Source organism: Crocodylus porosus, unplaced genomic scaffold (assembly GCF_001723895.1).
Source record: "Crocodylus porosus isolate Cpor-Errol unplaced genomic scaffold, CroPor_comp1, whole genome shotgun sequence".
NCBI lineage: Eukaryota > Metazoa > Chordata > Crocodylia > Crocodylidae > Crocodylus > Crocodylus porosus.
The window spans coordinates 157676634-157698666 of NW_017728906.1; the positions used below are offsets into that span (position 1 = coordinate 157676634).

The 22033-nt window shown below is 41.7% G+C and overlaps 1 protein-coding gene across 1 annotated transcript in view; it reads left to right on the forward strand.

Moving 5' to 3' along the window:
- TRPC4 (transient receptor potential cation channel subfamily C member 4) overlaps positions 1–22033 on the forward strand; it is a 227405-nt gene that overhangs the window by 166490 nt on the left and 38882 nt on the right. Inside the window, exon 4 of the mRNA XM_019530026.1 lies at positions 559–895. Within this exon, the coding sequence (XP_019385571.1) occupies positions 559–895 (337 nt within the window). The remainder of the gene's footprint in view (positions 1–558; positions 896–22033) is intronic.

Sequence of the window (22033 nt, forward strand, 5' to 3'; positions counted from 1 at the left end):
CTGGTCAAGTGGATCTGAGTGAATAATGTGAACATTTTCCTAATATATGCTTGAATTTAAATCCCAATTTTGAAATATCTATGTTCACAGCTCATTTGTTTTAGATTCTCATTAACACTTTACTAGATCAAGAACTTCTAAAAAGTGAATGTTAAGGGCTAGATTATATGCTGTCCACAATAAAAGTTGCACACTTCTTCTGGTAGTATTATGAGAAATAATAGCTGCTTATGATCAGTAAGTATGCATCAGAACCCTTCTCTCCCATGGTTCTCTTGCTTTTATGGAGGCACCATGCCACCGCTTAGGATGAAACAGATGCACGAGCAGAGAACACTAAGTCATGCCCCCTTTTTCTCTCCACCCCCTTTACCACTGATTTGCTCATAAAAGGAAGGAGGGAAAAAGAGGTCTTTGCTTGCAGGAACAGCTGTTTTGAGTAGACTTCCTTTTTATGCCTTCCAAGAGGTCAGTCATGAACTACCCTTAAGGCTGACCTGCAAAGCAAACAGTAACAATAACATCATTTTGACTGTTTTTTCTTTTTTTTCTCTTTAGTTTGTTGCCCAGCCCAACTGTCAGCAGCTGCTTGCATCTCGCTGGTACGATGAGTTCCCAGGCTGGAGGAGACGACACTGGGCAGTGAAGATGCTAACATGTGTTGTGATAGGACTCCTTTTCCCTGTCTTCTCTGTGTGCTACCTGATAGCTCCCAAAAGCCCACTGGGGCTGTTCATCAGAAAGCCATTTATCAAGTTTATCTGCCATACTGCATCCTACTTGACTTTTCTTTTTTTGCTGCTGCTTGCCTCTCAGCACATTGACAGGTCAGACTTGAACATGCAGGGACCACCGCCAACCATCGTCGAGTGGATGATATTACCGTGGGTCCTGGGTAAATGTATTACTAAAGAAAATACAATGGAAAATGTTAGATCCTTACATAGTTTGCCCATCAGGATTGAAGCAGGAAGATAGATTAGGGGTATGTGGTCATAAGAACTTAGACCAAGGTTATTGGTTTAGATCAATATAGGTCCATCTAATGTAACAACTGGCATAGTTTATGATAATTAAGGGAAAAATTGACAAATCTAATGTGCGGTTGGTCACCTGGGTAATGCTACACCATGGTGAGAAAAGGGCAAATTTTGGGGGAGTTTCTTAATGATTTTAGCTGGTGATTAATTTGTGCCTTGAAGTATGAAGACTGATAATCTTTGTGATTTCTCTAGTACAGATGTTGGTTTGATATATGCAAAGCATCCAATTTGAAGTTAAACAGTCTATTTACATTTTTTAAGAATTTATTTACTTTCATTATCTTTTGAATGATCTCTCATTTAATGGTTCTTGTTTGGCTGCAACAATGTTCTGAAACAGAGAACAAGGCATCCTTTAGCATTTTCAGTATCAGTAGTTATAGGGTTTGTTGTTTGCTAACCATAAGGATTTCCAAAGGCAACATTCATGCCTTACAAGTAACAAAGACATAAATGTTATGGTTAGGACTGGTTGACATTTTTCAATAGTGTTTTCATCAAATGCCTTTTTTTCCCCTAAAAAATATTTTCTTTTGGGAAAAATTATTGACTAGACCCAGTCAAAAATAACTGAATAAAATATTTTCCCATCAGAACATAAAGATTTATTTAAATCAGGAGTTTTCCTGTGGAAAAGGAAATGTCTTTTCTCCCTGAATTTCCTGCCTGCATAGGTGAAAGCAAGCATTTCAGTGAGAGCTGCTCCAAAAACCATTATGTTGTTTGGGTCATATCCATATCAGCCTTTGTGCCTGCAGCACCTCATAAGAGTTATCGTTACAAGTCACTCAGGTTCCCATTCTCTCCTACCACTCCTGTTCCTTGGCCAAACTATCTCCATGACATGCTGAACTCTCACTTTGGCTTATTTTGGTTCAGTTTAAACCTAACCTATTTAAGCTAAACTGAAATAAACCTTGATTAAACCAAAACAAGACAATTCCCACTGATTTCATTGCATTGATTTCATTAAATTGGTTTAGTGAATTTGGTGCCACTTTCTTATACAGACAAGGTCATCATACATCCTAACTTCAACCACTCTCTTTAGGTCTCTGATTTGTTACCATTCCCACAATTCTCTATTAAGCTACTTCTGTCCATTTCCACAACCCATCCTCAACTCCTGGCTTTTTTTAGTAGGTTAGCCCTGTTAACTGGACTTCTTGACTGTGACATTTAGAATCCACTAGCTAGTGCTTGGCGCTCATGGGGTTAATTAACAAGGATTTTTATTTCTTCATAGAGCTGTAGCAATGCAAACCATACAAAAGGGGGCAAGAAAGAGCTGAGTTCATACGTCTTCTGTATTGTGCAAGAGCATGGCTGCACATCCAAAGGCAGAGGGCAATATGCAAAAACTACTGCATGCTGGGAAGTTCTGGGAGGGATTGGACTGCAGGAGGCAGGCATGGTGCCTTCTGGAATTTTCCCTAAGATAATATAGTTTAACACAATTCCCAGTAACCAGCTGCATACTAAGATTTATTGTCTTTGTTTGATAAATCTTGTTAGTGACATTAAAAGAAGTCAATATCTAGCTGTTATTATTGCTGAGAAATTAATCAATCTGGCAGGCTGGATGGAGTTACAAATCATACTGACAAGCCAAGCTAACATCAGTATGTTTGAGAGTCATACTGAAACAACAGAATTCTTCAATAAATTATCCCAGCTTTTATACTAACATGAGGCAAATAAACAAAAAGCATATTGATCCTGGCACATTCCTTCCTTACCGGTAACAGCCCGGTCTTGAGGAAGGGATTTGGTGCCACGTGTCCTGTAGTTACTCTGTTCTGGTGCACTCATGCAAGTGTGGTTAGTAACTTTATTCTCCAGGGTGCCAAAATGATGCACCTAAAGAACAGAGATCACTGTGTCTGGCTTGTTCCTCCAGTGTACCTGGATTAGGGTGAAGTCAAGACAATGATAATTATTGCTTAGCTGTTATAGGACTCGAATACATTTTCAAGCAGATTGTGTCATTATCCTACTTTCTAGAGAGTAATGCTGAAGTAAAGAGAGAAGTGACTCACCTAAAGTTGTACAGCAGTCAGTAGAAAACAGAAAAAAATCCTTCTCTACTCACTCTTTTGTTTTTTGTGGGGGGAAGGAAAGGGTTCATGTGGAAGGGTACTCACACTGAGAAAGTCACAATCACAAAGCATTTTTCCACTAACCCAGACACTTGTGTTTTTAAGGGATACTCGCAGCTCTACAAACTGTGTTTATACTTATCAAAATAACCTCTTATGGTCAGGTTCTGCCACCATTACTGATGTTGAATGGTCCCTGTCTCTCATAGCATGCACATGAAATCAGTGGAACAACACACATGAGTAAATGCTCACCAACATGAAAAAGGATTGAAAAATTCAGGCACAAGAGTCAATGGGTTGATGGAGATTTTCAATAACCTGATAGAGATTATTTAATAGTTTTAAAGGTGTCATTTAGTCTGACTTCCTACATAGCGCAAACTGTAGATTCTACCCAGTGTTTCCTGCACCGATCCCAACAACTCATGTTGGAATTAGAGCAAGGCCACTTAAAAGTTACATTTCCCATTGGAGGGCCACCCAGGCACATACACTGTCTGGCTGACTCACCAGGCCACTAATATTACTGTTTCAGGCCACACATTGTGAATTTCTGAACTAGAGAATATCTTTAAAGAAAGCATTCATGATGAGTGATAGGGAATTTATTACATCTCTAGGCCAGTGGTCTCCAAACTTTTTTGATCGCGCACCCCTATCAGTAAAAAATTTTTGAGCACGCACCCCCAATATATGTATATTTATATAAATATACATCTAAATAGAAGTTCTAATATTTTCTTCCTGCACCCCAGTGGATCGTCTTGCACACGCCCAGGGTGCACCCTACTTTGGAGACCACTGCTCTAGGCAATGTGTTTCAGTGGTTCACTGCACTCACTGTTAAAAATATACATGTTATTTTCAGCTTAAACTTTGCTGTGTTCAACTTCCAGCCCTCGGTTCTTATAACACCTTTGTTTACAAGGTTAACAAAATCTCCAATGCTAAATTTCCTATTCCTGTCTGGGGAATAATAGACTGTGGTCAAATCACGTCTTCAACTTTTCTTCCATAAGCTATATTATTTTTCATTTTTCATTGTAAAGGATAACTTCCAGGTTGCAAATGAGTCTTTTTGCACTTCTCTGAACTCCATTGTAAAATACAGTACCCTTATACTAAGGTGACTGAAAACTCTGAAAACTGTTTCCTAGATGTGTATGAAAAGTTTTCAAGCACTATACTAAACAAATGCATCTCTAGGGAAAAAAGCATATTTTAAAATTGGGATCATAAGCAACTAATCTCTTTCCCCTAAGCAAAGGTTATCCTGGAACACATACAATTCATGTCAAAACTATTACCATTTTTAAATAATAGGATTATAGGATTCTTTGTTTGTCTGTCTCCTTGTTAGAACAGTTCTGAATGTAATTTGCATTTTAACTGCTACCTCTCCTATTGTGAATACAGAGAACTAGGAGTTATACTTATCCTGATGTATTCTCAGTGCAGATGTGTCCATAATTTAGAACTTAGTGGGCATGTCTACCTGTGTGCTTTAATGCATATTAGCATGTTTTAATGTGCATTAAAGCATCATTTAAAAAATGTGCTCTTTAGTTAATGCACATTAAAACAGGCTAATGCAAATTTTCCTAACACCTTACAATGAGGGCATTTTTACCTGTGTTCCCAATGCAGCACCAGATGCTTTAATTAGCTTTAATAAGCAAGTATATGTGTGTCACTGCACACCCCTGTGCTGAAATAAAGGCGGCGGGGCACTTTGAACTAAAGCTCATCGGATGTGTTTTATTTCAAAGCTCACTGCTGCAATTTTGCCAGTATGGAGATGTGAGGTTATGCTGATACACATGATGTGCAAGGCTGCTGGAGCATGTCAATTTCCGTACTCAGAAAATTGCTCTGCTGAATTTGCAGTGCATCAGAACAGTCTCTCCATATGTGTGTAGGAGCCCGGAGGTACTAGATTTAATGCAAATTAATGAAAGCACGTTAATGCACATATAAACATGCCCAATAAGTATCAGGATTTTCCATAATGATCTCACTTTCTGGAGATCAAACACTGATAACATTTTCCTACTAAGAGAGTATGTCTAGACAAGATGCTAGAAGCACAGTAGACTAATTCTACTGCGTATTAGCATGTCACAGCAAAGCCATGCTAATACATAATAGAATTAGTCTACTGCACATTAGCATCATGTAAAAACTGTGCTCCAGCAGTACTGCAGATTAGTGCCAATTATGGCACATTCATGCATGTGTAGACATGCCCAGGATATAGTAGGATGCTGGATGCATACCATATTTTTAAAGTATAATCAGAAAAAGGGGACTTCTTGCATACAACCCATACTAGGCTATGTATGCAAGAAGACAATTGAGTTTATTAAAAAGTCTCCAGAAAACTTCTTCATTCATTTCTCTATTTTACATGGTTGCACAAGTGTGATATTAAAATATGTGGCAAGCATCTTTTGACTAGAAATCAGTATAACTGGGACTAATAGAATAATGTTAAGAAAAGAGTTTTGGAAAAATTTCCAATAGAAGCAGTGTAATCCTTTTGGTGTGGCACATGTAGACAAAGCTGAAAGTATAAAAGGGAGCAGTCATCCCTTAATAGGGAGATTGATTTGAATTATATCATTATTAATTTTTAATTCAGCATGAAAAATATAGAAAGATCTTTGCACTCGAAATATAAAGACATGATCCCTGTCCTGAAGAACTTACTAATATTAAGGAAATGAGCAAGAATCACTTGAACAACAACAACCAACAAAAGGACAAGGGAAGAATAAAGGTCAATTTTTATCATTACTACATTCTCTGGGTCTATGTTGGATTCCTTTTGGCACCATATGAGCAATGCTAAAACGATAAAGCATCTTTCCCATATGTCCCTGGCATAAAAGACTCTTTGGCCCATATAGAGCTTTTGGTACAGCTCTACACCATCTCAAATCACATCAGTAATATAGAAGGCATATTAAGGGACAGATGTGCATGGTTGGACTAGTCTTAGTTGATAGACAATGCACAGGAATCCATTGCAGTCAAGTTATAAGACCTTGGAAGAACTCAGGAGAAAACAAGAATAATGAACTATAACAGTGGGGGAAGAGACAGTCAGGCCAATCGGTTCAGTTCATTTTTAAATCTAATAAATGTGTTTTAATAAGTTTGTTGGTATTTCTCAGTGTGTTCAGCAAAGGGATAATGGCTCTGAATGCTGTTCAGAGGTAGTAGCAATTTTTATGAGGTTGGTGCATGTGTTTTCTTCTTCAGGTGGTTGGTTGATTTTTCCTAACCATTCTAAACCAAGTAATATTATAGGACAAAAAGATTGAAGACAATGTGAAAAAGAAATCACCACAGGGTCTGAATGCTGATAAATCTGATTTTCTGTGACTGTACAAGTCCTTTGGGCAAGAGTAAATGAAGATGTCAGAGAAGAGATTAAAATATTTTCCTCTCAAGATGAAGAACTTCTGTGAGGGGAAAATACTCAAGGAAAAAAATCATCTGTGTTCTTGTTAACTTCTTAGGATTTTGCTCATTTTTTCAACAGAGGTAGACATGAACCACAATCCTGGACCCTAATAGTCTAACATTTTGGAGTTTAGTCAATGATGCGCTACAGGATAGGAGTATTGGCAAGATAAGAGTCCAGGAAAGGTGGTCGTTCCTGAAGAAAGTTATCCTTTGGACACAGAGGGAGATGATCCGTGCAAGGGAAAGGGGGAAAGAGGCCAAAAAATTTCCTTGGCTAAACAGAGAAATCCAGGGAACCTAAGGCAAAAAAGGAGTTGTACAGGCAGCAGAAGCAGGGGTAAGCTACCAAGGAGGAGTATACCTACTTGGCCCACACTTGCAGTTAGAAAGGCCAAAGCAACTACAGAGCTAAGGCTGGCAACACAAAAACAACAAAAAATCATTTTTAGGTGTGTATGGAGTAAAAGGAAAACTCAGGACAGCACAGGACCACCACTGAAGAAGCAAGAGGAATTAGTGACAGACGGCGGGGACAAAGATGAGCTATTCAATGAGTTTTTTGCCTCAGTGTTCTTGAACAAGGGTCAGGATAAGTCTCCTAATGGGTTCTTAGATGGGTATCAGAGGGACACCAGCCCACCAACTGTCAACATTGACTTGGTGCAGAGTCACTTGGATGGACTGGATATGTTTAAGTCAGCAGGCCCGGATGAGCTGCATCTGAGGGTACTGAAGGAATTGGCCAGTGTCATAGCAGAACCACTGGCATGGCTGTTTGAGCAGTCATGGTGCTTGGGTCAGGTCCTGGAGGACTGTAAAAGTACCACTGTGGTTCCACTTTCAAGAATGAAAGGAAGGAGGATCCGAGTAATTATAGGCCAGTCAGCCTCACCTCCATCCTTGGAAAAGTCTTTGAAAAGATTATTAAGGATCATATTTGTGCAAGTCCAGTGGGAAAAATAATGCAGCAGGGCAACCAGCATGGATTCATAGCAGGCAGATCCTGCCTGACTAATCTGGTTTCATTTTCTGACGGGTCACAAAATGCTTAGATGCAGGAGTAGAGGTAGATGTCATGTTCTTAGATTTTAGCAAGGCCTTTGATACAGTATCTCATCCCTTTCTCAAAAATAAATTAAGAGGCTGTGACTTAGATGTTTACACGTCCAGTGGGTAGCAGATTGGCTTGGGGGTCTCAGCCAGAGAGTGGTAGTAGACAGGTTGTATAGACCTGGAAGGATGTGGGTAGTGGGGTCCCACAAGTGTCGGTCCTTTGACCTGTACTTTTCAATGTATTCATCAGTGACTTGAATGTGGGTGTGAAGTGTACTCTGTCCAGGTTTGTAGATGATACTAAATTGTGGGATGAAGTGAACACTTGAGGGTAGAGAGTGATTGCAGGCAGACCTGGACAGGATGGAAAAGTGGGGAGAACACACATTAGGATGCAGTACAACAAGGACAAGTGCAGAGTGCTGCACCTAGGGTGTAAAAATATCCAGCACACCTACTTGCTGGGAAGTGACCCTCTCAGCAGCACAGAAGTGGAAAGGGATCTCAGAGTCATAGTGGACTCCAAGATGAACATGAGTTGTTAGTGTGACAAAATCATCAGCAAAACTAACTGCACTTTATTATGCATCAGCAGATAAATGACAAATAGATCCGAGGAGGTGATACTTCCCCTCTATGCGGCATTGGTCAGACTGCAGTTGGGGTACTGCATCCAGTTTTGGGTGCCATACTTTAAGAAGGATATGGAAAGCCTTGCGAGGGTCCAGAGGAGGGCCACTCATATGGTTAAGAGTTTACAAGCCAAACCCTATGAGGGGTGACTGAGGAACCTGAGCCTCTTCAGCCTCCGCAAGAGAAGGCTGAGAGGTGATCTTGTGGCTGCCTACAAATTCATTAGCAGGGCGGTAGCAAGGAATCGGACTGTAGGGCACCTCTTGGGGTAACAAGGAGCAATGGTCACAAACTGACAGAGAGCAGATTTAAGCTAGATATCAGGAAAAACTTCTTCATGGTGAGGGTGGCCAAAATTTGGAATGGGCTTTCAAGGGAGGTGGTGTTTTCCCCACCTTGAGGGTCTTTAAGAGAAGGCTGTATAGGCGTCTGGCTGGGGTCATCTGACTGCAGCACTCTTTCCTGCCCAGGCAGGGGGTCAGACTCGATGATCTGTTAAGGTCCCTTCCGATCCTAGCATCTATCAATCTGTTAATCTATTTTCTAAGGGGGGAAAACCCCCCAAAATTAGATTAAAATTTTCCAGCTTGGGGCCATCTCAAGTACTTAAAATGTCATGGAAATGTCTACCTTATTTTATTATTAATGTTAATGCCTCCTATTTCATAGTGGTTTTACGGAGCATACTTTGTTCTGGTTATACCTAGAATGATCAGTTCACTTGGCTGTGGTAGCAATGATTATGGAAAGTATGTGGCTTTGCTGTTTTTTTTATGTATTATTTTTTGTCAATAATGTGTTCTGATTTCTTGATCTTCCTGTCACATAGTTTTTGCAGATTATAAGTGAGTGAGAATCTACACATATAGGGTACCACAGGGTACAAATCATTCACTATGCACCCTGATAACCAATGAAATTCTAGTTGAAATGCATACTATAAAATAGTTTTGTTAGCATCAAGGGGAAAGTGTATCTGAAGTGAAGTACAGTAGTGCAATATGAAGTGTTTATATATGTGACTTTTACAGTGGGAAATCATTACCTATAATGTATTGGGAGAGAGTAACAAAAAACTGAACAGCAGTTACTGAAAATGCAGTTGTTACAGAGAGCTTAAACAAAGTATGATATGGACACCAAGATTAAAATAACATATAACAAGCTGGTGACAAAGCAATAAATCTGTAGAGTATATCTACAGAAATAAAAAATAGATGCTGCATATAGTTTTGCTAATATGGGAGTATATATAAAAACAAATTACATGACCTTTTAGAATGAGTGCAACTCAAGTCTCAACCTCAATGGGAATGACTTCCACTTTGCTCAAATAATGTTATTAGTTTGATTATAGGCAAGGATCTTAGCACCACCTATTAATAAGGTTATCTGAAGTCTTCGAGAAAAGGATGTTGTTTTAAGTTGCTTATAATTCATCAGAACTTAACCATTTGGGCTGAAATTGTCCATACAGTTGTTCTTTTTAGGATGATTTTTTAAAACATTACCGCCATAATGGTTTAGCCAATTTCAAGGATGAGGTTAAAGAAAAAATACTTTTTTGCCAATGTTAAAAAAACCTTATATCTTTTCTTTGAGAAGCAAGGGATCACTTTTTTCTTATGGATTTGCCTGTGGGACAATCCTTGGAAAATTCATCTTAGTCCACACCAATCCCTAGGAAAATCCAGGCCATTTGGCCAAAATAAAAGCCTCTGGAAATTTTCTGTTCACATATTGTCAGTAGAAACTTAGCAGCTTTGCAGCTAAAGTCCCTGAAGATTCCTTACTAACCAGGCATGCTCATATCCTGTGCTTTCAACTTGCAGATCTAGGCTTCTGCGGGATGGGACAAGCTAGGCACTGTAACTACAACTAAGAAATTTTTCTCTTTTCCACATTCATTGTCCTATCTACTTAGTCCAGGCAGCATGGGAAAGGAAGCTGTCTGACTGATATGTGTAGAGGACAAGATCTAGAGGAAGGTGGAAGGAGCTGGAAGGAGGAACCTGAGGGAGGGACTAGGAATGCCATCTATCAGAGAGGAGGCTAGAGAGGGACTAAGAGCCACAGTGGAGGACAGTGACCGTAGCTGGCCAGAGACATACAGTCTGGTAGCTGGGGAAGAGTGGATGAGGGGGAGATTAAGATCAGATGATAAACTGAGTTGGGGAGGAATTATCTGGGTGAGGAGATTGAGAACAGGAAACAGTGGGGTATGGTGGAAAAGGGACCAAAGATGTGATGAGAAGCCAAGGAGTTGGAGCAGAAGTGGAACTGGCTTGGAAAAGGAAGGGCAGGGAGGTGGGGGAAGAGGGCAATGGACTGGGTGGAGACTGGCTGAAGAGACCAGGAAGGAAGCCTGGGAGCCAATAAATATAGTGAATATGAACTAGGAGTGTCTATTAGAGACTGAACAATGTGAGAGACAGATTGGCTGATGAGCCAGGAAAGAGCTTCCAAAGAGACTGACACTGGGAGTGGAGCAGGTAGAGAGCAAGTATTATGAGGAATCCAGAGGGGAGGGCCTAGGTTGTGACTAGGACTCAAACAGAAGGCCTAAGGAAGTAGAAAGTGGGAGGAGATAAGAACATGGGACAATTATGAGAAGCCCCATTCCTCCTTATGTCAGATGGAGTGGACTATCAGGACGTAACAGAGAGCAAAGTCCTGCCTATTAGTGCATATTCCTCTCCAGTCTGGAGTGGAGCCCACAAAGCCAAAATCTCATCATTTCTCTGTTGTTAACAAGTATCTGTGAAACTCACCCCCAAAGCATCTCATGTATAACTCTATACCTTATTTGTTGCACATTAGTCAAAGATTATGATGATGGAATTAATTTCCTCTAGCTCATTACTATAGTATCCAGCATATCATGTTACATATCAATGGAGAACAGAGAAAATCAAGGGAGTTCCTTTCAGTAACGATGATCATTTGAACCTGGATTTTACATATCCTTTTATTAGTGATGGCATACCTCTGTCTTATGGGCAGAGGCTTAAAATTACAAACACTACCTTTATGACAGACTATAAAAGGTTATTAAATTCACTAGAGCATTTAACCCAACAGGCTATTTTACCATAATCAGAACACTTTATTGACGGAGGGAGTGTCAAGCAAATCTCTAATGTAGTACTTGGAACTCAGTCATATTTTTAAATAAGAAAATGAATACCATTATTGTCATTATCCCCAAATCTAAATATTTTTATTATTTAATGTTATAAAACATACAGCATAAATTATGATTAGAATGATTTGTTCTCATCTACATCCAAGTGCTTCTAAAATCAGCAATATAGATGACAATGGCACTTCATGCTGTACAGCATTTGGGATTAAAGCAAAAACATTGAAAAAACAACCAGTTAATTTAAAACTCAAATAAGACTTTGCTTTCAGTTTCACAGTGAAATACAGTGACTTTTGGGATAAGGTGGTATTTTTTTTAGATGCCTAAATGAATTAGGTGTAATTAGCCATAGTAGTCTGAAATCAGGCAGAAGGCAAGGTAGAGTGGAACTTCAGAAACTAACTGGTCCAGAGAGCAGGGCTGGACACAGGCATAAGTGAACCAGTCAGCTGTCTGGGACCTGGACAAAAAGGGGGCCTAAAAATGTTTTGTTTTTTTTCTGTTGTCCGATTATTATTATCATTGTCTCTGGCAAAGTGGGGACCGATAATAAAAGTTTGCCTGGGGCCACCAGAAGTCTAGTTATGGTACTGCCAGAGAGTCAATGAACTTTTGTATGCATGTGATCTTATTTTCTTTAGATAAGATTCACAAATAAGACTTAGATACTTAACAGCTGCCTAGTTGCCACTCTAGTCTTCTACCTGCAAAGCCTAGATTCTTGAAGCCTGCAGTTAGCTCACATACAACTTTGGAGGCACCTAAAAGTTCTCAGGTGCCTGTCTGCCTCTATGTATTCCCAGAACTAAGTCTTGGCAGTGCTAAATAGCTAGGCTCCCGGCCCGTGTGCAGTCCTCTTGGGATTCATAAACAAGGTGTTCCTCTGCCTTTCCCACATGCAGTACCTAAATACTTATTTTGACAGGTGTTGGGGGGAGTTTAGTTCTTGGGTATTTTTGAGACTGCCACTCTTAATTGGTAATTATCCTGTATGAGTTACCTCCATTGTTACTGCATTGTTACTCCTGACTCTGGGAGGGCACCAGTGGTCAATCACTGACCAGGGGTGCAGGGGGGTCTGGCAAAACCAGAAGTGCCACTGGCGCTTCTTAGGGAAGGCACTGGTCAGTGCTCCCCACTCCCCAGCTGGCGAGGGCCAATCTCAGGGGGGCACATGCCCCCCCGTATCCACCCTATGTGTCGCTTATGGGCACTGCAAATAATAATTACTCTTAGAAGAAGTGTACAGATATTGACATGTACAACACAAATTAATTTGTGTGAAACTGAAGTTGCATGCTGTTGGGGTATATGTTTTTTTTAATTGAGGAACTCTTAGGTGATGTTGGGATATTAGTCTTATTCGTCTTTTTCATTCAACTTTTGTGGAGGCAAAAAATATTTTATAAATTAAAGCAACATTTTAAAGGGTGGCATATGCCCTACGTCAATAAAGCCAAGAGGATTAAAAGACTATGAATTCAGATTCTGCGGGATTTATATCTCATGAATTCAGTGAAGTTGCATGAGCATATTTCAGGACATATTTCACTGTGATATTTTGCTATGAAAAACAAACTGAAGAGAGTGGAATCAATAATATGGGCTGGCAGAATTCCTAGATAGCCATGAAGCCTGGGTCAAAAACAAGTGTGTGAAAAAAACATCAACTTTGCATGACTATATTTTTACAGTAGGGTTGGAATGTTGTTGTAGCTGTAATGATCCAGGAAATGTACAAGAGGTGAGGATTTGTTGTGATGTCATTTATTGGACCAACTATATAGCTGGGAGAGCTGTTGGACAGCTATGAGGATGAAATTAGACAGGAACTATGCACCGAAATGAACTCACACAGAAAAAAAATATAAAGGACAGAAACACATGAACACCACTAGGAGCACATTTCTTACAGATCAACAACTTCACAATCCTTGTGCTCAAAGAAAATTTATAAAGCGGCTCCAGAAGACAACCTTGGGAATAGAAATTCATAACTATATTGGACAGTAAAAAATCTGAACACAGACAGTGGCTTCATGGCTCACCACAACCTCGCACTTACTGCTGCTAATCTTCCTGCACTTCATAAATAATAACTACTTTCCCTTTTTGAATGATCTCATTCTATCACTAGCTAGTTGCCTATTCTACTTTTATCTCATAATGACTTCTTATAACATCTGTAACTTCTAGTTTACAGTCCTCCTCCATTCCTCCAAGCAGACTGTTTGTATTTGCATGAAAGCTTTTCTCTAGTATTTAGCTCAGCCTGTGTGCTTTTCTTATCCTTGAGGAAGGGCGTTTGTGGTTCAAAAATTTTTCTAACTTCTCCCCCAACTGTATCATTTGTCCAGTAAAAGATATCACAAAAAATCCACACCTCTTGTTTACAGATGCTGGGGAGCCAGGTCACACAAGCATGCTTCCTCTTCAAGTAAAGCACTGGGGGGGGGTTGTTTTTTGTTTTCTTCACATCTGTCAGTGCCTTCAGTCTGTAACTCCTATTAAAATAAAGGAGACTTAAGTACTGAGTGGGATTTTCAAAAATACAAACTGTATGTTCAGGAAACTAAATGCCTTTATAAATAAAGGGCGTCTGTACATGACCAGTGAGACTGCTTTAACGTTGTAATTACAGCATGTCAAAGCTGTGGTAATTACTGCATTCCAGCAGACTCCAGCATTTCATGTATCAGCTCGATGAACTTTAGTTAAAGCATCCACGCCACCATTTTTCAGTGCGGGGATGCTTATACACAAGATACTCCAGTCACTTTAATTAAAACTCTTTATGCAGCTCACAGGGTCATGGAAACTATACTTTCATCACAGGAGTATCCCTGAATTTTACACGGTCCATTTTCATCAACAATTAGTCCTAAAGGAATGAACTTGAAAGAGCTTGGTTGTCCATTTCAGATAAATCTAAGGGAATTTAAAGTCAATTTCAAATCAAGTTGAAATCCCATAGGCCATCCAGTGTTACTGCTTTTGATTTGATCAGGTCAGAAATCATAGAAAATTACGGTTGAGAGGGACGTCAGGAGGTCATCTAGTGCAACCCCCTGCTCAAAGCAGGACCATCCCCAACTAAATATTCCCACCTGTGGTTTTGTCTAGCTGGCTCTTAAAAACCTCCAAAGATGGAGAGTCCACAAACTCTGTGGGTAACCTGTTCCAGTGTTTTACTATCCTCTTAGTGAGAAAGTTTTTCCTAATATCTAACCTAAACTTCCCTTGTAACTTAAGTCCACTGCTTCTTATTATATCATCTGCCACCAAATAACATAAGAATTTTCTGTTTTATGCAATTTCTTTGCTTATATTCCTAGTCCATAGAAGAGCCTTGAAAAAAGTATGGAAAAATAATTGAAAGAGGGAGATAGAAACTGTACTTTCCATCAGGGCAGACGTTGTAAACTAAATCTCAGATCAGTTTTCACTCTAAAAGTCATCTGTTGTGCATGCATATTGAATCATTTTGGTGAAGGGTTTTCAAGGGGGGGGGGTTGTTTGTTTAAAATGTAACTAACTATTGCATACATTGTCATATGAATCATAGAAGTAGGGTTGGAAGGCACCTTGTAGATCTTCAAGTCCTCCCCCTTGCCTGGGCAGGAGAAAAACTGGGCTCAGATGACTCCAGCCAGGAGTCCCCCTTGGTAGACCCTAGGAAGTTGGTTCCAGCTCCTAGCCGCCCTAACTGTGAAGTAGTTCTTGCGGATGTCTAATCTAAACCTACTCTCCAACAACTTGTATTCCTTGTTATGCCAGGGGGTGCTAGGGGAAACAAGGTCTCTCCCAAACCCTTCTGGTTCCCCCCTAGTGAGTTTATAGACGGTCACCAGGTGCCCCCTCAGTCTTTTCTTGTGAAGGCTGAACAGGTTCAGGTCCCGCAGTCTCTTTGTAGGGTCTGCCCTGTTGTCCCCGGATCATGCGAGTGGCCCTCCTCTGGACCCTCTCAATGCTGTCCACATCCCTCCTAAAGTGGGGAGCACAGAACTGGACACAGTACTCCAGCTGTGGCCTGACCAGTGTTGCATAGAGGGGGAGGATCACCTCCTTGGCCCTACTTGAGATGCACCTGTGATGCACGACAAGGTCTGCTTCAAGATCCCTTTCTGCCTCCGTGCTCTCAAGAAGGGAGCTAGAGCGGAGCATATCATATGTCAGGATTTTTCATATTTTAAAGACATAGTTCTTTCATTTGTATTGGTGCAGAGTGACATCTTGCTATGAAAGTATGCTAATAATTGGACGAGCCACTGTGATTATGGGTCATAGGACTGAACTCTAAATATTTTGGGGAGGGGAAAGTTGGGGGGACTATAGCCACCTTAAAATTCCCCATAGCCCCATAACCACCCCTCCCAGCAGCACTGCCACCACTGCCTGCCCCACACAGGAGTTGGCAGCAACCCCACCCTGCTCCCACCTGCAGCACAGCCCCACCTCAGCCCCCCCACCAGGAAGAGGATGGCATTGCTGCTGCCTGCCAGTGTTGCTGGGGCCATTATCCACAGAAACCCCAGCCTCACACTATTACAGCACGGCTGCTGCTGCTGCACTGTCCATGGGAGCCGGCTCTAGCGATGTGGGCAGGGCTGCCAAGAGTTGGATCCAGCCCATGGGCTGGACGTTGCCCACCCCTGCATTAACTAATGAATCCAAACTATACCTCTACGAGAGATAAAAGCAAACAGTATTTTATATATTGGGAAGTGGCTTGCTCAGAGACAAATAGTGATGCTCTGGCAGAGCAGGGATTAAAAATCTAGTATTCGTCACTTTGAGTCCCATGCACAGTTTACTGCAGCATAATGCCTCTAAACCAGGTGTGGGCAGTTATTTCAGGTTAGACCCTCCCCATCCTGCAACAGTTCACCAAAACTTCCTGTGTGTGATGGAGACATGCAGGTGGGCAGGGGGTGGTGCTTTGGAACAGGACAAGTGGGCAAAGCCAAGATAATAGGGTGGGGTCACAGGGCGGTGACAGCACAGGACTGGGGTCCAAAGCAGAGCCACAGTCCACTTCCTGCATGCCCCTGCAGTGGGCACTAGTTCTCCAGGCAGGGGTATGGAGGAGTGGACCATGGTTCTGCCCAGGCCTCATGCTGTCACTGCCCCAAGATCCTGGACCTGGCCCCAGATGTAGCTCCCTGTCCACCTGGCTGTGTGCCCTACCGGTGCACATCCCAGCAGGTCTGCATGGAGACACCAGCATTGCAGGGCAGTGAAAGTGCAGGGCTGGGGCTGGAGCAGAGTCACAATCTGTTCCCTGCATGAGCCCTGCCCATGGAACCTTTGCTTGTCACAGGGACACGCAGGCTCTTTCCCAGTCCTAGCCCTGTTCTGTCACTGCCCCAAGATCCCAGGGTCTGCCTGGCCTAACCCACCTGTCTTTCTCCCAGATGCTGCTCCCTGCCTAGCCGCAGTCCCATCCCAGCTGCCCGGCTCAGTGCCCTGCCCATGCAGGTCCTGCCCGCAGCATCAGGGACAGGGCAGATGGACTGGACTGCCCAGGCAGCAGGGCCAGGTTTGGCAGTCTTAGGAGCTGAAAGGAGCCACCACCACCAGTATGAATGCTGCATGCCCCCAGGGCATGGTGAGCTCCAGACGCCATGGTGAGCTCCTGCAGGTGGCAGCAGCTCCCATAGGAAGGGGCAGGGGGGTGGCAAGCGCCAACCAGTGCCCGCAGGCACCGCCAACAGTGTCAGCAGCACCTTTTTGCAGGGGGTACACTGCCAAACTCAGGGGGTGCGCATGCACACGTGTGCAACCCCTATCCATAGCCAATGACCACCAGGGCTGATAGGAAATGGAGTCCAGCTGCTGCACTGTCTCAGCCCCACTGAATGCCCAGGAACAGTGGGACTGGCTGCACTTACCACAGTGCAGGCTGCTCCCCCTGTACCTGGGCTCGGTGGGACCAAGGGACTTGTTGTGGGCTGGGTAAAATCCCTCTGCAGGCTGCATCTATCTTGTAGGCCATATTGTGCCCATCCCTGATCTAATCTATCTCTTCTTGGTTTCATAATCTATATGTGAAAAGTCGTTCATTATGTTTAGTGTAACATAGACATTTGTAAAGGACGATTATTTTGTTCCTGATCCAAATCTATTGAAGCCACTAGAAAGACTTCCCGTCATTCCATCATGCATTGAAACAGAACCCTATTTTTTCACCTGTAAGGAAGTAAAGAGTAAACAGATCAAACTTAAAGTTGTCAGTCTTTGTTATAGCTTAGTTAAAAATGCTTTGTTGGAAACCTACCGATTGGCAGTTGTTGAATTGGCATGTCAAGCATTCACTTTTGGAAAGCTTCATAGAAATCTTGTTTCTCATCATTTATTGGTATGTAAACAAAAATAGCATCAAATAAAAGGCTTATTGTGGGAAAAGTTGGAATCAGAATTAATTAGCGATCTACAGCTATTTAAAAAAATACTCATACAAGTTAGAATATTATTTTTCTTTCTTCTTTTTTTTACAAATCCTGACACGAATATTTACAATGAGGCATTAGCCATGGGTATGAAAGTTATGAAATATATAAACAACAGAAGGCAGTTTCCCAAATGTTTGTACTATGAAGACAGGATAATATTTTCCTGAGTTTCCTGAGAGATGCCTTAGAATCAATTGTATTTTTGTAATTACTTGGGAACCAGTTTAACAAAAAATTAACCAAACTAAGTTAGACTATTTTTGTCAAGGAGTTTACTAGTTGTTTTTTTAATGGGACTGGTTAAAGTGATAGTCAAAGAGAAAACTATAATACAAAAGGAATCAATATTGAGAACAAAATCCAAATATTGTCACCAATATTAAACGAAATGACACTTAATTACCTTTTAAAATTCTAGCCCCATCCAGAAGAACCCAGGCTTAGACCATAATCTCTTCTTTACACAGGCTTTCCACTGGTGACAATGTTTGGATTTTGTTGATTGGGTGATTTAGGGCTTTGTTACATGGAAATTTTGTGTGGGCTCTGGAGCTCTTAACCCCTAGATCATCTGCACATTAAGAACTTAAAGTGATTTCAAGCACTCGTTATGCAGCAAAAAATTATGCCACTCCAGGGCATGATTATCTGTGATCTACACTACCCAGTTCCTGTTCCATTACAATGTGGCCACTCCCCATAGAGGTGCTGCCCATACTGACGTCCTCCAGTATCCCAGGATCTCTCACATGCCCATCCTTAGAGCAGAGATAGAAACCTATCCTGGCTCACCAGCCCTCTAGTGGCAACTTACATATACAACTTACAGTTCTGCCTCTGCTCACTGGGCCGCTAGTGGCAAGTCACAGCTGTGCAGGTCAGAGAAGGTTTCTAGATTAAGGGTGCAACAGCTTTAAACTCCAAGCTAACACTACACCAATGAACATTTGTGCAGCTCACAGCATAAGGTGTAACAAGGCCTTATATGACTAAGTGGCATTTACCTGCCTCCATGATGAGTGCTGCCAGGAAGCACACCTCAATCACTTGCCACTACAGTATATACCAAAACTTAGCATGTAGCTACTACAGAGCAGTCTCAAGTGTGCAGCAGTAAGCATGCCCAAGGTGGGAATTTAGGAACAACCTTTGACCTGCACTCACTGAGACTCTAAAGTGGCTGGCTACATTTTCTCATTTCAGGGATTTGGTGTATGTGCAGCAGGCCTGGATGTGCAGGGCATGCCCCCAAGTTTGGAATAGGCAGCACAGATAGACCATCTAAAAATTATGTAGGGTATGTCTACACTGCATACCAACTACTGCCAAAGAGTAATACTGTTATTGTCACTAACCAGAGCAACTAAGGATTAAAAGTAGATGGAAATGCAATTACCTTTTCTCCATTATGATCCAATTGGTAGTTTGGTGCAACGAAGCTTTTACTGTGATTACCTGTGGTGTTAGGTTTTATAGAGGAAGATTCACACAAGTCATTTTTATTTTAAAATTAATGTGTAACTCAAACAAATAAAATGCCCTGTTCTTAAAATTAAATTGAGACAAATTACTTATAGCCATTTGCAGAAGCAAGTATTTTTTGTGGGAGATGTATTTTCTTGAACTAACTGCATGTCTGGGATAGATTTAGACAAGCTTTTGAATGCAATGGCTTATTTTTTTCCTATGAAAGTCTCCTGAGAAACATTTTGTTTCCTCTCATGATTTTCTTGTAAATATTCAATGAAAAGTTTAAAACTGATTTCTTTCCTCCAAAAGACATCCTTTTATTTGTCAATATTTTCAGAAGGGGGAAGGAAAAATTTAGGTTTAGAATATTTAAGTCTTTGGTTTGCTGAAACTTAAAATTTTTACTATAAACCAAAAATTGGTTTTCCTGAAAATAGTCTTTACAATTTTCAGCAAATCCAAGGTACTTTTAGCTTTCAGTTTTTCTTTTTTCATCAAAAACCGTTTTGTTAAAATAATCCCATTTTTGACCAGTTCTAATTTCCACACCTTGTTTTTCACAAACTAGACTTGTGAGAAATGGTCTGATTAACTAGTTTACTGGTATAGTCCTGTGAAAACCAGCATTGTAGGGAGGAACTCAGCTGGGTCTTCTACCTTATATTGGGTGCATCTACATGAGACACTTTACTGTGCATTAGTTTAAGCTGTTAAAGTGTCACCATCTACATGTGCACAGCAATTACTGCATAGTAGATTAATTTAAAGTGTTGTTTGCTAGTATCCACAGATATAGGTACTAGAAAGCAGCACTTTAAACTAATGCACTGAAGCACACATGTATACACTGACCAAGAGGAAATCCCAGCTTGTTGCTGCCCTCCCTCCAGCCAAGTGCCTTGGTAGGCAAAATGACTCTGAGGTGCAGAGGACAGCACTCACTGAGAGCCAGCTCCAGAGACTGGAGCAGGGTCTGAGGTCACCAAGCAGGCAGATGCCTTCTTACCTTTCTTGATGATGGACTGATCCAGCAAGTTCATCCTGGGCTTCTCCACCACCTGCAAGCAGAGTGAGGGGAGCGATCAGGGCATTGCTGCCACTCAGGAATGGGGCATTACCCCAAACCAGCATCACCAAGCCGGGTTGTGATCCTGAGCTCCACACAGCTGTAAAGGAGCTGCCCCTGAAGCCAAAACAACTCCCCCACCCCCTGGAGCCCAGGCCTTTCACCTGTGCCTGGCGCTCCCACTGGGTGCTGCAGCGGGGCAGAGCAGAGCAGGAGCAGTCCTGGATTAGGCTGCTCCTGCAGGTCTCAGGTTGCTCCCAGCATGGGTGCACATACAGATGAGTCCCCTAATTTTCTGCATAGAAAATGTAGGCACAGTAATTGCACTTGTAGATGCACCCATTGTTCATATGTACTTTGTTGCATTTCTCTCTTGACTCTTGATCTGTTTCAATAATTTTTAACTTTTAAAGTGTTGTGCAATATTAAGACTTTTAGGTGTGGAAACACCTACATGATTCACAAGATAAACCCAGAAATTTCTAGTAGAAATCCATAATGTTAAAAATATTTAGACCTGTTGTGCTTTTTCTGCGTTCTTTGCTCTTTTTTCTGTAGTCAAAAAATGAGTGAACTTAGTTCTTGAAATAGGATGGTGCTAAACTGAGAAGTTATGCAGGGATGCCTTCAGTCTAAAAAGGTTGAGAACCACTAGTCTGCTTCAGCCATCAGGTTCTTGTCCGCCCATTTGCTGAGCCTGTTTATGTCAGCCCAGATCACCCGTCTGTCTTCTGGTGTAGATGCTTTGCCCCAAAGTTTGGTGTCATCGGTGAACTTAGCCAGTCTGCTTCTGACTCCAATGTCCACTCATTAACAAGTTAATTAGCAAGGAGTAACACCTACAAACCTACAGACTAAGGAGAGGAAATAATCAATACAGACAATCAACTGCCCCAAGACAGAGACAGTCAGTTGCTCAAGCACCCATGGCACAAGTTTTGCCTGTCAGCAGCTAGGGGTGCAGGGCCCCACAACCCAGAACCCCGCACCTATCTCCTCGACAGCTGGCAGGCTATGTGGCCACAGTAGGGGCTACTCTCCCTGCAGCTTTTAACACACACAGTGTCCCCATATCACGAATTTTGCTTGTCCGCAGCTTGAGGTGCAGTTCCCCCCAAACCGCTACACCTATCTTCTTGAAACTTGGCAGGCTTTGTGGCCTCACCAGGGGCCACCACCCCTACAGTTTTCACCTTCCCCTGAGATGTACCGCATACACGTGACATGAATTTTGCTTTTAAGAAATTTGGGGTGCAGTTCCTCCTGAACCCCTGCACCGATCTTCTTGAAGCTTAGCAGGATTCATGCTCTCAGCAGAAGGATCTCCGAGGCGGCTCCGAAGCTTTGGAAAGCCTAAAGAAGCCAGCACTTCGATCCGGACATGCTGCTTCAGATGCCGAAGCGTCCAAAGCTTCTCCAGATCTGAAGCATGGTCTGAAGCCTTGCACAGCCCTAGTAGTTGTGCATACTGTGCAGTCAGCATCTTGAGTAGACACGGCTTTTGTTCATATACGTTAAATTAACTAATTTCAGCAAATGCAAATAATATAGATATCATCATCCAAAAATAGTCCTGTCCAATTATAAAACACAAAATA